Here is a 16331-nt window from a genome sequence, read left to right on the forward strand (position 1 = left end):
CTCCGCCAACTTCTTAGCGAAGTACTCTGTTGGCCTTGGACCCTCTGTCCCTTTGGGCAAGCCCACAATTCTCAGATTGTGCCGCCTCGAGCGGTTCTCCAAGTCCTCGAGCTTTGCTCGGAGTCCTCTGTTGACCTCCACCACCCTCTGCAGCTCGTCCCCCATCAAGGTGAACTGGTCGCTGTGGTGCGACACAGCCTCCTCCACTTCCTTCATCTTCTCGCCCTGCTCTCTCACCTCGACCGATGTTTTTGCCACAGCTACCCTCACCGGGGCGATTGCCTCCTCCACCAATGACTCCAATGTGACAGCTGTCTCCTTCCTCAAAGCCTCCTGTGCCTCACAAACTGCTTTTCTAACTCCACCGCCATCACCTCGGTCATCTTCTCCAGCGTAAGTAGTGCGGTCCGGCATCTTGTCAGTACTTTTGCTTGTCCTCTCATTCAACGGCGAGTCCACGTTTCCTCCCTTCCTCGACGCTGCTCTTCGCATCCTTTAACGGCTTATTATTTTTCCTTGTTTTTTTTTTCACCCTTCCTTCCATCTTCAATCTCTTTCTTTAATAGAAAAAACAAAAAAGTTTTTTCTTCAAAAAAAAGAGGAAAAAAAAAACGTTCGCCAAATTTCATTAAAACCTCTTTCTCTTCTTTTTTATATTCCTCCAGAATTCCCCTGGGACCGGGCTTCAGCCTTCTTACCACATTCGAGGTGGGAGCCATCCGATGTGGGACATCTCACCTACATCGTGCCCTGGCTTCGGGCCTGTCGCTTCGGCCTCTGTTTGGCTCCGCCCCCGTGCGCCTTTCAAATTTTCAGGAGAGAGGGAAAAAAAATTCCCTCCGTGCTCTTTGAGCCCTTTGGCTTTCAGGTTGTTTCTTAGGGAACAAAGTCGCGATCCCTGCTCCTCCTCCACGTGCAGCCGCCCCGGCCAGTCTCTCCTCTCCCGCCCTTCCAACCCTCCGGCACTGTGAAACGCAGCTTTGATGCTTTAACAGGGCAAGGAGGCAAGGCCGACCCCGAAGAAGTTTAATTTTTTTAAAAAACCAGCGGGGAAACCCCCGAAAAAGACCACGATATCGCTGTCCGGCGGGAGCTTCTCCTTAACGGGGCTGCTCCTCTCGTGAACGCCATCGGAAGTCTTTTTTTTAGTGATGTTGATTGAGGAATGTATGTTATGGAGAGCAGACATTAGCAGACAAATAAATATCTGATGCATTCATCTGATAGTCCTGTGTCCTTCATGGTAATAGAATACTTAATCTATTCAGTTTGGCTATTGATCGGTAATGTGCCCCGGTGCGTAAACCTAGATTCGCTCCTCATGGCTTCATTGCCTTAAGTCATTTAAAAAATAACTAAAGATAAAACATGTTCTATTAGCCATGGAAAAAGCAGAATCTTATAGTTCTACAAGTAACTATCTGCTTAGTTCATTATTAGAACTTGTGTTGGTGGACAGCACAAAGAAAAGTACAGCACAGGAACAGGCCCTTCGACCCTCCAAGCCTGTGCCGACCATCTGCCCGTCTGAACTAAAATCTTCTACACTTCCCTCTATTGCCATCCTATTCATGTATTTAAATGTCACTATCGTCCCTGCTTCCACCACCTCCTCCGGCAGCGAGTTCCAGGCACCCACTACTCTCGTGTAAAAAAACTTGCCTCGCACATCTCCTCTAAACCTTGGCACTGGGGATTTAAGTATTGAGGGGAGCTGAAGAGCGGTTGAGTAAACTCTCTCGAGTCTAGAAGAATGAGAGGAGAACTATTTGAGGTAAGATGATAAAAGGTATTGACAAAGTAGGCGTGGAGCGGATGCTTCCTCCTGTGGGGCAATCTAGAACGAGAGGTCCTAGTTTTAGGATAAGGGGGAGCAGATTTAAAACAGAGATGAGGAGAAATTACTTCTCTCAAATGGCTGTGAATCTGAGCCAGAGTGCAGTGGATGCAGGGGCATTGAGTAAATTTGAGGAGATGGACAGATTTTTAATTAGCAATGGGAGAACGGGTAGGAAAGTGGAATTGAGGCCAAGAGGAGATGAGCCATGATCATATTGGATGGCAGAGCGGGCTCGAGGGGCTGAATTGTCCACTCCTGTTCCTGATTCTTATGTTCTTTTGTTGCGTAAAATTTCAGCGCCTCCTGTACCCGTTACTCTAATTTGTGTAAAATATCTTGGTTTAATGTACTGTAAATGCTGGGTTGGATGATTTTTGAATGGTTTAATTGCAAGAATATATTGATCCCCAGTTATCAAGCGTTTTGCTGAATTAATTAGAAATAAAAGTTGTGTCTTCTTTGGAAGGCTGGCAATAGTGCAGTGTTTACCTTTGCTGCATAAAATAATAATCGGGGCTGTGATTTTTTTTCTTTTTCGTATCATTCAATTCTGCTGTGACAGCGCATAACTATGACCAGTTTGAACTTTAATCTTATCACAAGCTTGTTTGCATTTTTGAATGTTTGACCGTGTATTTGGTCTTTCTTTCACAATATTTTGGTCTTTATTTCACAATGTTGTGGTGCAGACTGGGTGTTATAGGGGGAAAAGAATAAACTTTGCACTTGTACATCTCCTTATCAGTTCTGTTGGTTTGCTTTTTCGCAGCATTGCTTAAGGGAGGAATGACTTGGGAGCTTCAGAATAGTGTCACTGTCTCTAACGAATCAGCATTTTGGTTGCCCTGTTTAATGTCTCACCTCTCAACTACATGGGCATCACAGTGGTTAGCACTGTTGCTTCACAGCTCCAGGGTCCCAGGTTTGATTCCCGGCTTGGGTCACTGTCTGTGCGGAGTCGGCACATTCTCCCTGTGTCTGCGTGGGATTCCTCCGGGTGCTCCGGTTTCCTCAAACAAATCCCGAAAGATGTGCTGTTAGGTGAATTGGACATTCTGAATTCTCCCTCTATGTACCTGAAAAGGCGTCAGAGTGTGGTGACTAGGGGCTTTTCACAGTAACTTCATTGCAGTGTTAATGTAAGCCGACTTGTGACAATAAAGATTATTATTATTAACAAGTGTAATCTCAGATAGTACAGTACTTCCTCAGTACTGCATTAAAGTTTCAGAATAGGTTGTGCCTGGAACTCCTGGAGTAGAACTTGAACTCATAATGCGCTGATTCCAAGAGATATCCATGTAGAATAACATCAACTGAAATATCACAGAAGTCAGAGTTGAGAAAAGACCATTCATTTGCCTCATCGTCCCTGATCCTCCAGCTTCTCAACTCGCTCAGCCAAGTACCCAGTTGCATTTTCAACTTCTCGATGATCTCTTGTCACCTGATTTGTATCCCTTTCAGCAAAGATTTTTAAAATTTGTTTTCAATTTACCCTTGTTGAATTTGACATTTCCCCAATTGGTCAAACTGACTTCAATGCTCAGCTCAGTCTTAAAACTTATTGTGTGGGCTATTCCAGACATTGAGTATAAACTTCGCTCATCTTTCATTATAAATATCCTACATACATCTCAAATCATTCCATTTTGTTTAATTTGAACCCTTTCCAAAGCATATAATAGGGTGACCAGAGGTAAACATGGGGCTATTCTGCGTTTAAATTATTTCATTTCATTGACCATTTTATATGGGATATCCAGATACTTTTCTATATTTTTCTATATTTTTCCAATTTCCTTATCTATCACCCGAAGGTTATTTTTGGGTGGTCTACTTATGTTTGTTTTAAATTCGTTCATGGAACATGGGAGTCGCAGGCGGTGTCAGCATTTATTGCCCACCCCTATTTGCCCTTGAGGGGGCAGTTAAGGGTCAACCACATTGCTGTGGGTCTGGAGTCACGTGTGGGCCAGACGGACCAGGTAAGAATGGCAGCTTTCCTTCCTTCAAGGACATTAGTGAACCAGATGGGTTTCTTTTTAATGTCAGTCGACAATGGATTCATGGTCATCATTGGACTTTTTAAAATTACAGATTTGTTTATTGAATTCAAATTTCACCATCTGCAGTAGCGGGATTCAAACCCGAGTTCCCAGGGATCTCTGGTTCACTAGTCCAGTGAAAATGCCACAACGCCACCACATCCCCCTCTGTGTTTACCAATGTCTTTGTCTTGTTAGCATTCACGTTTCAATTCATATTTCAAACTGATCTGATTTGCTACTTCAAGCATCCCCTATCAGTGACTGCTTCAGACTGCCCATTTGGTCAGTGTTCTGTTCATTTTGAACTCGACTTTGAACGTTAGGAGGCGGCACAGTGGCGCAGTGGTTAGCACTGCTACCTCATGGCATCGAGGACCGGGTTCGACCCTCAATCACTGTCCATGTGGAGTTTGTACATTCTCCCGTGTCTATGTCGGTTTCACCCCCACAACCCAAAGATGTGCAGGTTAGGCGGATTGGCCACGCTAAATTGCCCCTTAATTGGAAAAAAAAAAATCTGGTCTTTGTCCATTTTATCTTCATTCCTTTTATCAGGTCTTAATTGCTGCTTACTGTTCCCAGTAAAGATTGCTAATAACGCTTCCATCAATTCCAACTCTTTGCAAACGTCAGTAATCTTCTATCCTTCACATTGACAATTTTATCAGTTCGTCGATAAGTCTCTCACCAAAATGAACATTCCTCACATGGTATTTTTCTGCTTCCAATATCAGATTTCGAAATTTCTGAATCATCAGTAAAGCTTTTGCTCTGGTTACTGTTTTTTTTTTTAAATAATTTTTATTGAATTTTTCAAAATACAAACATTTTAACCCCCCCTACATTTACATTTAAATTATAACAAAACAAAGTCAAACCCCCCTACTTAACAAGAAAAAGAAAAAAAAAAAAAAAAATCCCCCCCCCCGCCGGCGAACCGACAGTCAGACCAACTTATCATTTCTAGCAGCGTCCTCGGGCAGGCCTTGCCCGTGCCACCGCCGCTACCGTACTTCCTTCGTCGTTGTCCCCCCCCCCCCCCCCCCCCCCCCCCCCCCCCCCCCCCCGCCCTCCCCTCCCCTCCCGGGTTGCTGCTGTCATGGCCTCAGTTTCTATCTCTGATCCAAGAGGTCTAGGAAGGGTTGCCATCGCCTGGAAAACCCCTGCACCGACCCTCTCAGGGCGAATTTGATCCTTTCCAATTGGATGAAGTTTGCCATGTCGTTTAACCAGGTGTTAACACTCGGAGGCCTTTCGTCCCTCCACTGAATCAGGATCCTCCTCCGAGCCACCAAGGACGCAAAGGCTAATATTCCAGCCTCCCTCGCCTCCTGTACCCCCGGTTCCACCCCAACCCCGAAGATCGCAAGTCCCCATCCTGGCTTGACCCTGGACCCCACCACTCTCGACACCGTCCCTGCCACCCCCTTCCAGAACTCCTCCAGTGCCGGACATGCCCAAAACATATGTGCATGATTCGCAGGGCTTCCCGAACATCTAATACACCTGTCTTCACCCCCGAAAAACCGACTCATCCTTGTCCCCGTCATGTGGGCTCTATGCAGTACCTTAAATTGAATGAGACTTAGTCTCGCACATGACGACGACGAGTTGACCCTCTCCAGGGCGTCTGCCCATGTCCCGTCCTCTATCTGTTCCCCCAGCTCTAACTCCCACTTATCTTTCAGCTCCTCTACTGGTACCTCCTCCACCTCCTGCATAATCTTATAGATGTCCGAGATCTTCCCCTCCCCGACCCAGACCCCTGATAGCACCCTATCACTCACCCCCCTGTCGGGGAGCGCGGGGAACCCCGCTACCTGTCGTCTGGCAAATGCCTTCACTTGGAGGTACCTGAACGTGTTCCCCGGGGGGAGCCCAAATTTCTCCTCCAGCTCTCCCAGGCTCGCAAACCTCCCCTCTATAAACAAGTCCCTCAGTTGTCTAATACCCGCCCTCTGCCAGCTCTGGAATCCCCCTCCTGTGTTTCCCGGCGCAAATCTGTGGTTCCCTCTTAGTGGTGCCCCTATCAGACCTCCCACTTCCCCCCTGTGTCGCCTCCACTGCCCCCAGATCTTGAGGGTGGCCGCCACCACCGGGCTCGTGGTATACCTCGTGGGAGGGAGCGGCCATGGTGCCGTTACCAGTGCCCCTAAGCTTATGTTGCCGCAGGACGCCCTCTCCATGCGCTTCCAGGCTGCCCCCTCCCCTTCCATCATCCACTTTCGTACCATCGATGTATTTGCCGCCCAGTAATATCCTGAAAGGTTGGGTAACGCCAGCCCTCCACTATCCCTACTCCGCTCCAAAAAGACCCTTCTAACTCTCGGGGTGCCATGTGCCCACACATACCCCATGATACTACTCGTTACCTTCTTGAAAAAGGCCCTGGGGAGGAAGATGGGCAGACACTGGAACAAAAACAAGAACCTCGGGAGGACCGTCATTTTAACTGACTGCACCCTCCCTGCCAGCGACAGCGGCACCATGTCCCACCTCTTAAACTCCTCCTCCATCTGCTCCACCAGTCTGGAAAAGTTCAACTTGTGTAGGGTCCCCCAGTTCTTTGCCACCTGCACCCCCAAATACCTAAAACTTTTAACTGCTCTTTTGAAGGGGAGCCTCCCAATTCCCTCCCCTTGGTCTCCCGGGTGTATTACAAAGACCTCACTTTTCCCCAGATTTAATTTATATCCCGAAAAGTCCCCGAACTCCGCTAGTATCCCCATTACCTCCGGCATTCCCCCCTCCGGGTCTGCCACATACAACAACAAATCATCCGCATAGAGCGAGACCCGATGTTCCTCCCCTCCCCTTGTCAGTCCTCTCCACCCCCCTGAACCCCTCAGTGCCATCGCCAACGGCTCAATCGCTAATGCAAAGAGTAAGGGAGATAGGGGACATCCCTGCCTAGTACCTCGATGGAGCCCAAAATATTCTGACCTCCTCCCGTTTGTTACCACACTTGCCATCGGAGCTGAATAGAGCAGTTTTACCCACTTGATAAATCCCTCCCCAAACCCAAACCTTTCCAACGTCTCCCACAAGTATTCCCACTCCACCCTGTCAAATGCCTTCTCCGCGTCCAGCGCTACCACTATCTCCGCCTCCCCTTCCACTGCTGGCATCATAATCACATTTAACAATCTCCGGACATTTGTGTTAAGTTGGCGTCCCTTCACGAACCCCGTCTGGTCTTCATGGACTACCCCTGGCACACAGTCCTCTATCCTGGTTGCCAGGACCTTTGCTAACAGCTTGGCATCTACATTTAAGAGGGAGATAGGCCTGTAGGACCCGCACTGGACCGGGTCCTTGTCCCGCTTCAAAATCAAGGAGATCAGGGCCTGCGACATTGTTGGAGGCAGAACCCCCCCCCTCGCGCGCCTCATTGAAGGCTCGCACCAGCACTGGACCCACCAAGTCCACAAATTTCCTGTAAAACTCCACCGGGAACCCATCCGGCCCCGGCGCCTTCCCCGCCTGCATCTGGCCTATCCCTTTAATTAGCTCCTGCAGCTCTATCGGCGCCCCCAACCCTTCCACCAGCTCCTCCTGTACCTTTGGGAACCCCAATTTGTCGAGAAAGTTCTTCATTCCCCCTCTCCTCTTCGGCGGTTCAGACCTATACAATTCCCTATAGAAGTCCCTAAAGACCCTATTCACCTCTTGCCCCTTCTGCACTACATCCCCACCCCTCTCTCTCACTCCCCCAATCTCTCTGGCTGCATCTCGCTTACGAAGCTGGTGTGCCAGCATCCTGCTCGCCTTTTCCCCGTACTCATACGCCGCACCCTGCGCCCTTCTCCACTGCATTTCCGCCTTCCTAGTGGTCAGTAGGTCGAACCTGGCCTGCAAGCTACGCCGCTCCCTTAATAGCCCCTCCTCTGGCGCCGCCGCATATTTCCTATCTACTTCTAGGAGCTCCCCCACCAGCCTCTCCCTTTCCTGCCTCTCCTTCCTCTCTCTGTGTGCCCTTATGGAGATCAGCTCTCCTCTAATCACTGCTTTCAAGGCCTCCCAGACCGTCCCCACCTGCACCTCACCTGTGTCATTCGTACCCAGATAGTTCTCAATGCCCGTTCTCACCCTTCTGCACACCTCTTCGTCCGCCAACAGCCCTACATCCAGGCGCCACAACGGGCGTTGGTCCCGCGCCTCCCCCATGTCCACGTCCACCCAATGTGGTGCATGGTCCGATATCGCAATGGCCGAGTACTCCGTGTCCTGCACTCTCGGTATCAGCCCCCTGTTCAATACGAAAAAATCGATCCTAGTGTACACTCTGTGGACGTGGGAGAAAAAAGAATACTCCCTCGCCCTAGGCCTACCAAATCTCCATGGGTCTACCCCTCCCATCTGCTCCATGAACCCCCTTAACACCTCTGCCGCTGCCGGCCTCCTATTCGTCCTGGAACTCGATCTATCCAGCCCAGGGTCTAACACCGTATTAAAGTCCCCTCCCATGATCAGGCCCCCTGCCTCCAGTCCCGGGATGAGGCCCAGCAGGCGCCTCATAAAACCCGCGTCGTCCCAGTTCGGGGCATACACATTTACCAGTACCACACTCTCTCCCTGCAGCCTACCCCTCACCATCACGTACCTGCCCTCCTTGTCTGCCACCACCTCTGCCGCCACAAACGACACTCTCTTTCCCACCAAAATCGCCACCCCCCGGTTCTTGATATCCAAGCCTGAGTGGAACACCTGTCCCACCCACCCCCTTCTCAGGCGGACCTGATCTGCTACCCTCAAATGAGTCTCCTGCAGCATTGCTACATCAGCCTTCAGTCCCTTCAGGTGTGAGAAGACCCTTGATCTTTTGACCGGCCCATTCAGCCCCCTTACGTTCCACGTGATCAATCGGGTCGCAGAGCGACCCGTCCCTACTCCCTGTCGATTAGCCATGTCTTGTCCCTTGCTCGCCCCGGGTCATCCCTTCTTTTCTGACCCGCTTCCCATAGCGATGGCCCCCCCCCCCCACCCCCCCCGGCTCTCCCCTTCTCGTCCCTGGTCTTTCTAGCAGCAACCCGGTGTCCCCCCCCAGTCCCCCCCCCTTCCCCCCCCCCCCCCCCCCTGGCTAGGACCCCTCCTAGCCGCGATGTACCCCACATCGTACTCCCGAGAGTCAGCTGGTCTCCGCTGACCCGGCTGCTCCTGCCACATTCCGACTCCTCCCGGTTCACCCCATCTGCGCCCGTGAAAGATCCCCTTAAAACCCCCGAGAAAGACCCGCATAATCAACCCGCTCCCCCCCGTCCCGTCTCCCCAACTTAACGATATAAATACAAATACCCAATGGCAACTAAATACATAAATACTTAACTACATACTTAAATAACAAAATAATTAACTAACTATCAACTAACAGTGTGCCCAACCATCACCCTCCATCAAACAGTATAAATAACCGCAGATAACCATAACCCGAAAAGAAAAAAAAAGAACAAAAAACCCCCCAAGCACCCAAAGAAAAAGGGTAAGAGGGGTAAATAACTAAGGGAAATTGGAAACGGGAAAAAACACCCCATAAGAAGCCAACGACCCACAATAGAGATTTCAACAGTACAAATATACAGAAACACCCAACAACTCGAAACCTTCAAAATATTCAGAAAAGTCAACCGTTCGAGAAAAAACACCCCAAACACTCCACGAAACTGTTACCCAGTTCCGACCTGGCCTGAAAAAGAAAAGGGCCACTTGCACAATCAAGAGTCCCCCGGCGGCTACGACCGCCGGTGCTCCCAGGTTTTAGTTCGTGTCCAACTTTTCCTCTTGTACAAAGGTCCAGGCCTCCTCTGGGGACTCGAAATAATGATGTTGGTCCTTGTAGGTGACCCACAAGCGCGCCGGTTGCAACATTCCAAATTTGATCTTTTTCGCGTGTAGCACCGCCTTTGTCCGGTTGTACCGGGCCCGCCGCTTTGCCACCTCCGCACTCCAGTCCTGGTACACCCTTACCGTCGAGTTCTGCCACTTGCTGCTTTTCTCCCTTTTAGCCCACCTCAGGACTTTCTCTCGATCACTTAGCCGCTGGAACCGCACCAGCACCGCCCTCGGGGGCTCGTTTGCCCTAGGCCTCCTGGCCATGACCCGGTATGCCTCTTCCAATTCCAGGGGCGCCGGACCGGCCCCTTCCCCCATCAGGGAGCTCAACATCTCCGCCACATATCCCGGGAGATCCGACCCCTCCAGGCCTTCTTCCAGGCCCAGGATCCTCAAATTTTTCCTCCTCATCCGAGTGTCCAGCTCCTCGAAGCGGCTCTGCCACTTCATGTGGAGTGCCTCGTGCACCTCCACCTTTGCCCCGATGACTGTGGCCTCCTCCTCCCTCGCGGCCATCTCCTGCTGCAGATCTTTAATCGACGCCTCTTGGATCGCCTGGGCTCCCACCAACCTGGTGGCCGTCGCGTTCATGGACTCTAAGAGTTCCACTTTCATCTCCGTGAAAAAACGGAGGAGAGCGGCCTGCTGCTCCTCCGCCCATTTCTTCCACTCCTCCGGTGCACCGCCGGCCGCCATTTTGATTTTCTTCCCCCGCTTTTTTTGGGGAGCTGCTGCCGTTTTTCTTGCCGCTCCACTCCGGGTACCGACCATAAAATCGGTCTAGCTCTCCTCAGGGGACCTTCCCCCACCGGGATTCGTTTTTTCAGCGCCGTTGGGGCCCTCCAATTGGCCCAAAAACACCTTTGTTGCAGGAGCTTCCAAATGTGCGGCTTAGCTAGTCATAGCCGCAACCGGAAGTCCTCTGGTTACTGTTAAACAGAAAATTCGCCCTTTTGTTTTTGATTTGCTTATTTTTGTTTCCAAACAAGTGATTTAGATTCCTTGGGCTCTGAAGATAGCAAAACTAACTTGATTATACTGTTATTTTCAAAAAGAAAATAAATCAGGCCATTTGACCCTGAAACAGAATTGTGTGAAGACACCCTCAGAAACCCGGCACGTCTGTGCCAGTGGCATCCTGGGGTAGATTATGAGATGAGAGCCTAAGATTTCTGCCGTACAACAAAGGTCTCGCTTGGTGTGCATTTTATCTGGAGGTGTTAAGTTAATTTGAGCGACTACACATCAGAGATGGGGGGAAAGGAAGAAAGAGAGTGGAGGTTTTATGGGGATTATGAGAAAGACTGGAAAATATCAAAAGCTGGTTTTTGAATCCACGGCAAGCAGGATGCGTAGACGATAGGTAGAAATTGACAAACAATTGTGATACAAATCCAAACCCTTCCCCTCCCCTAATGGTCGCCTTGGTCCGACCTGCACCCAGGCCGAGGATTTTATGTGAGTTGGGGCTCTCCCTAGTAAGGGGAGGCACTGCCCCCTTAAAGGGGCAGTTCATATTCCGCGGAGGTCATGGGAAATCGTATGGTCCCGATCCCGGGACCTCCATTGGGGCAATAATACTGGTCAAACTTTGCATAATCTTCAGAGCCATCCCAACCATCAGAAACTCAGGTTACATGCTGTCTCTCCCTTTATCCGCCTTCATCATCTGGTCAGATCTCCACCTCACTTACTTCCTTTCAGCTCTGCTCAATCTGCTCTTCCGCCCTGCCTCTGGAGCCCATTCTTTCCAGCTATTATCTCCCTTTAAGTCTCATTCCACCCCTCCTCTGTCCCAATTCTTTTTGCTCTGTTCCGCCTCCCCAGGCTCCAATACTGGCATTATGTCAGATAATCGGTTGTATTAAGCTGAGAGTCGGCTAGAACCACACTCCAAGGACATTAAAGAAACACAACGTCAACAAAAGACGCAAGTACCAAAATTAGATACAAGAAAGATTGAGATGAAAAAAGAAAACAGAAATTCAACAAAAAAAAAACAAAAACCAATAAAAAGCTAAGGATTTCCAATGAAAGAGGTTAAATTCCAGTTTTCAGATTTCTAAACTTCACAAAACAATCATGTGCAATCACACCAGAAAACACATTACCAAAGTTTAAGTAAATACTTCTGAGTTTACAATTTAGATATTTATTCAGTTGCAAACTTTGAACTTATGGGATAACACAAATCTCTACAAAAATAAATTACTGCAGAATAAAGACATATCAAAGCTTTCCGTCTTGCACTCATCAGAACACTTCGCAAGAAGGGTAAAACAACAATTTATCGAAGAGAACATTGACTGGTTGGCAAGTGGACTCTGATTGGTAGAGGTGTTGCTACGAAGAATGCACCAAATGATGGTGACTGACAGACATTTTTGAATTTTAAACCAGACAGCTTGACCCTGATTGGTTACGGTATTGTCCTGAGAAACAAATCAGCATAAGCTGATCACTTATTTTGTTTCGCTGAAACAGGTGCAATGTGTGTCCGTGTCCTTTCTGCCTGCAAAGAAGAGGGTCCCGTGGATGAAAATATATAGCTTCCAGTACATGCAAATGCGCAACAACATCGCAACCCAACTATTTTAAATTGGTTGTCAGTGTAATGCTTAGCACTCAGGAGAATTACTTAGAAAATCACATCTAATGTTGGTGTTTAAAAGTTCTGTAAGGATGGGCTGGTTGGGTACCTTGCCCATGGCGGACAGCAGCTGTGACATGCTGTTTGATACAATCTGCCAGTCTTTTGGACGTGCAGCCTACGTATCGAACATCGCACCGGTACTGAATTTGTTAGCATTACCCATTTGTGTGATAAGCAGAATGTCCTTTAGGCTTGACAACATCGTCCTGTTAGTGGCGAATACCACTCATTTTGCTACTGCATAGTAGCATTGGAAAACAGCCAGCTTCACCGGTTACTCAAATGTTTGAGGTACCTTGCTCTGCCATTGTAATCGGAGGTCGACTGGACACTTTTCGGAGCAAAGTGGCCTTAGGCCTGTTCATGAGTTTTATGTGATCTACAGCGTGAAACCATCTGGTCACCATTATTCCACAGGATGCCTTGTTTCAGCATCACGCTTGTATGGGCAGCAAATAGCTGCCCACGCAATTTATAAGGTTGTCGATAAGACCAATCTTATAGTGTATTGAACCCCATCGCTCATTTCTCAACCATTATGCCAAGGCAAGGGAGTTCGTTTGACAGCTCTATTTAAAAGGTGAATTTGAGCGCAGGATGGAGCCTATTACGACATGTAAGGAAATTATTACATGCAACTATAGATTGAAATGTAGCAAATGTATTATCCACGTAATGGAAATATACAAGGGGTAGGTGATTAGGAGTTATTTCATCAAGAACATGTTTCTCATGAAACCCAACAAAGATGCTTGCGCGAGCTGGGCCTAGAGAGGATCCCATGGAAACACCTTTTGGGCATGGTTTTGTTAAATTGAACTCAACAGCATGAGTTGCCAAGTTCATAAGTTTAATGAGCACTGATTCACGTAATGGTGGCGGGTCTCAGAATAAAAATCTTAATTATTGTCACAAGTAGACTTACATTAACACTGCAATGAAGTTATTGAGAAAATCCTGTAGTCGCCACATTCTGTCACCTGTTCGGGTACAGTGAGGGAGAATTGAGAACGTCCAATTCACCTGACAAGCACGTCTTTCGGGACTTGTGGGAGGAAACCAGAGCACCCGGAGGAAACCCATGAAGACACGGCAAGAACGTGCAGACTCTGCACAGAGTGACCCAAGCTGGGAATCGAAGCCGGGCGCTGTGAAACCACAGTGCTAACCAGTGTGCTACCGTGCCACCCTCCTGCATGATCTGGTGCTGCAGCATAAATATCTATGGCTTCCTTAAGTGGTGTGGAAGATGCCAGCGCTGGACTGGGCACAGTAAGAAGTCACACAACACAACCGTATCGGGCAGCACAGTAGCATAGTGGTTAGCACAATTGCTTGACTGCTCTAGGGTCCCAGGTTCGATTCCCGGCTTGGGTCACTGTCTGTGCGAAGTCTGCACGTTTTCCCCGTGTGTGCGTGGGTTTCCTCCGGGTGCTCCGGTTTCCTCCCACAGTCCAAAGATGTGCAGGTTAGGTGGATTGGCCATGCTAAATTGCCCTTAGTGTCCAAAATTGCCCTTAGTGTTGGGTGGGGTTACTGGGTGGTGGGGATATGGTGGAGGTGTGGGCTTGGGTAGGGTGCTCTTTCAAAGAGCTGGTACAGACTCGATGGGCCGAATGGCCTCCTTCTGCACTGTAAATTTTACAAGCTACAAGGTGAAGACTTCACCTGATGAAGGAGCAGTGCTCCGAAAGCTAGTGATTTAAAATCAACCTGTTGGACTTTAACCTGGTGTTGTGAGACTTCTTACGATTCCTTAAGTGGAACATTGGCTTGCGATGTCAAATTCACACACGTACACAGTAACCAATTTAAGATTGGGCTCGGTTGGGCTCAAAATGTGGAGCATTTTGGTGTATTGGAACCTACATATATTAATAAATAGGGTCTCACTCTTTGCAGACATAAAGAACTTTAACACATATCGTGCCCGTTTCAGAGAAACAAAATCAGTGACAGCCGGTTCTTTCCCCGGGCAATGCCTTAACCAAACAGGGTCGAGATGCCGGATGTAAATGTCAAACAATGCTTGACAGTTGTCTGTCATTCACCATCAACTAGTGCATTCTCCATGTCAATGATTCTGCCAATTACAGCCCACTGACCAATCTCTCCTCTCATTAGTTTCTCCTGCTGCTGGTATTCATGGCGAGTGTCCTGATGAGTGCAGCCGGAGAAGTTTCGACATGCCTCACCAACACTCGGGTTCTGTACCAAGGTCGAGGGAAAGGGGTTATTGCAGCGGCTTGGGGCCGTCACCCGGGCCTCGGCGGCCGGGGCAGCGCGGGAGGGTCAGGCCGCCTCACCGACCTGGGCTTTACCTGAGCGATACCAGCGCCCATGAGGCCGCCGCCGATCACCGTGACGTGCTTGACGGCCAAACTCTTGGCGGAGGATAGGGACCGCACGAAGTGGTGGCTGACAAACGCCATGTCCGTCCGGCTCAGAGCTCAGCTTCAGCCTCCCGCCCAGCCTGCTGGCGCCTGGGTGAAGTCCACCCGCCCTGTCAATCACAGCGCGGGGCGGGGCCAGCCTCCCTGCCAATCACAGCCCGGGGCGGGGCGGGGCCAGCCGCCTTGCCAATCACTGCCCGGGGCGGGGCCAGCCGCCCTGTCTATCACAGCCCGGGGCGGGGCGGGGCCAGCAGCCCTGTCTATCACAGCCCGGGGCGGGGCGGGGCCAGCCGCCCTGCCAATCACTGCCCGGGGCGGGGCCAGCCGCCCTGTCAATCACTGTACAGGGCAGGGCCTGCCACCCTGCCAGTCACAGCCCGGGGCGGGGCCAGCCTCCCTGCCAATCACAGCCCGGGGCGGGGCCAGCCGACCTGTCAATCACTGCCCTAGGGCGGGGCCAGCTTCCCTGTCAATCACTGCCCAGGGCGGGGCCAGCCGACCTGTCAATCACAGCCCGGGGCGGGGCCAGCCGTCCTGTCAATCACTGTCCAGGGCGGGACCAGCTTCCCTGTCAATCACTGCCCAGAGCGGGGCCAGCCGACCTGTCAATCACTGCCCGGGGCGGGACCTGCCGCTCTGTCAATCACTGTCCAGGGCAGGGTCAGCCGCCCTGTCAATCACTGCCCAGGGCGGGGTCAGCCGCCCTGTCAATTAAAGCCCGGGGCGGGGCCAGCCGCCCTGTCAATCACTGCCCGGGGTGGGGCCAGCCGTCCTGTCAATCACTGAGCAGGTCGGACCCCGCCGCCCTGTCAATCACTGATTGGGGCGGGGCCATCCACCCTGGTCACTGTCCGGGGCGAGGCCCGCCGCCCTGTCAATCACTGTCCTGCGCGGGGCCCGCCGCCCTGTCAATCACTGCACAGGAGTTCCTGCTTCATCAGATGTTGCACTGAGGAAGTTTGCAGGGCTGCTTGTCCTGTCAACAGCTACAACTTGCATTTGTATCATTTTTACCAAAACTTCCAAAAATCACTTCTCCACCCTTGAGAGTCATGCAAAAAGCCTGAACTGATTTAGCCTTTGTGTTAGCGGGTGCAACCACTTCAGAGAGATGTGATTTAAGGTAATTTATAAATTGAAAGGAATGTGTAACCTTGTACTTTATTCCGAGATTTTTACATTTTCAGTTATGCACTTTTAAATTATCACTGGCAGGAAATTAGAAAGAGTTCACAAGAATGGTTCCAAGCACGAGGAATGGTCTATATCGGTAGATTGGACAAGTTGGGACCATTTTCCTTGGAGAAGAGAAGGAGCTTGAAAGGAGATTTGATAGACATATTGAAAATCATGAGGGGTCTGGACAGAACTGAATGTAGTGTTGATTTCAAGATAAATACCCTTGGGAGTCTTAAACTCTGGCAGGGTCACTCATGACAGTAAGGTCAGAGGGGAGGAACCAGACAAAACGCAATCCAAAACAAGTCCTCAGCGGCAGATCAAGCGGAAGATACTCGTTTGGTATCGATGGCAGATGAAGTCAGCAGCAATAGAGAGATCCCCAG

At 50.0% G+C, this 16331-nt stretch overlaps 1 protein-coding gene across 1 annotated transcript in view; it reads right to left on the reverse strand.

The window, feature by feature from the left end:
• Positions 1-14912, reverse strand: part of hadh (hydroxyacyl-CoA dehydrogenase) — a 49006-nt gene extending 34094 nt beyond the window's left edge. The window contains exon 1 of the mRNA XM_038792694.1: positions 14695-14912. Within this exon, the coding sequence (XP_038648622.1) occupies positions 14695-14805 (111 nt within the window). The 5' untranslated portion in view covers positions 14806-14912. The remainder of the gene's footprint in view (positions 1-14694) is intronic.
• Between the last annotated feature and the right edge of the window lie 1419 nt (positions 14913-16331).

Source organism: Scyliorhinus canicula, chromosome 3 (genome assembly GCF_902713615.1).
Source record: "Scyliorhinus canicula chromosome 3, sScyCan1.1, whole genome shotgun sequence".
Classification (NCBI taxonomy): Eukaryota; Metazoa; Chordata; class Chondrichthyes; order Carcharhiniformes; family Scyliorhinidae; genus Scyliorhinus; species Scyliorhinus canicula.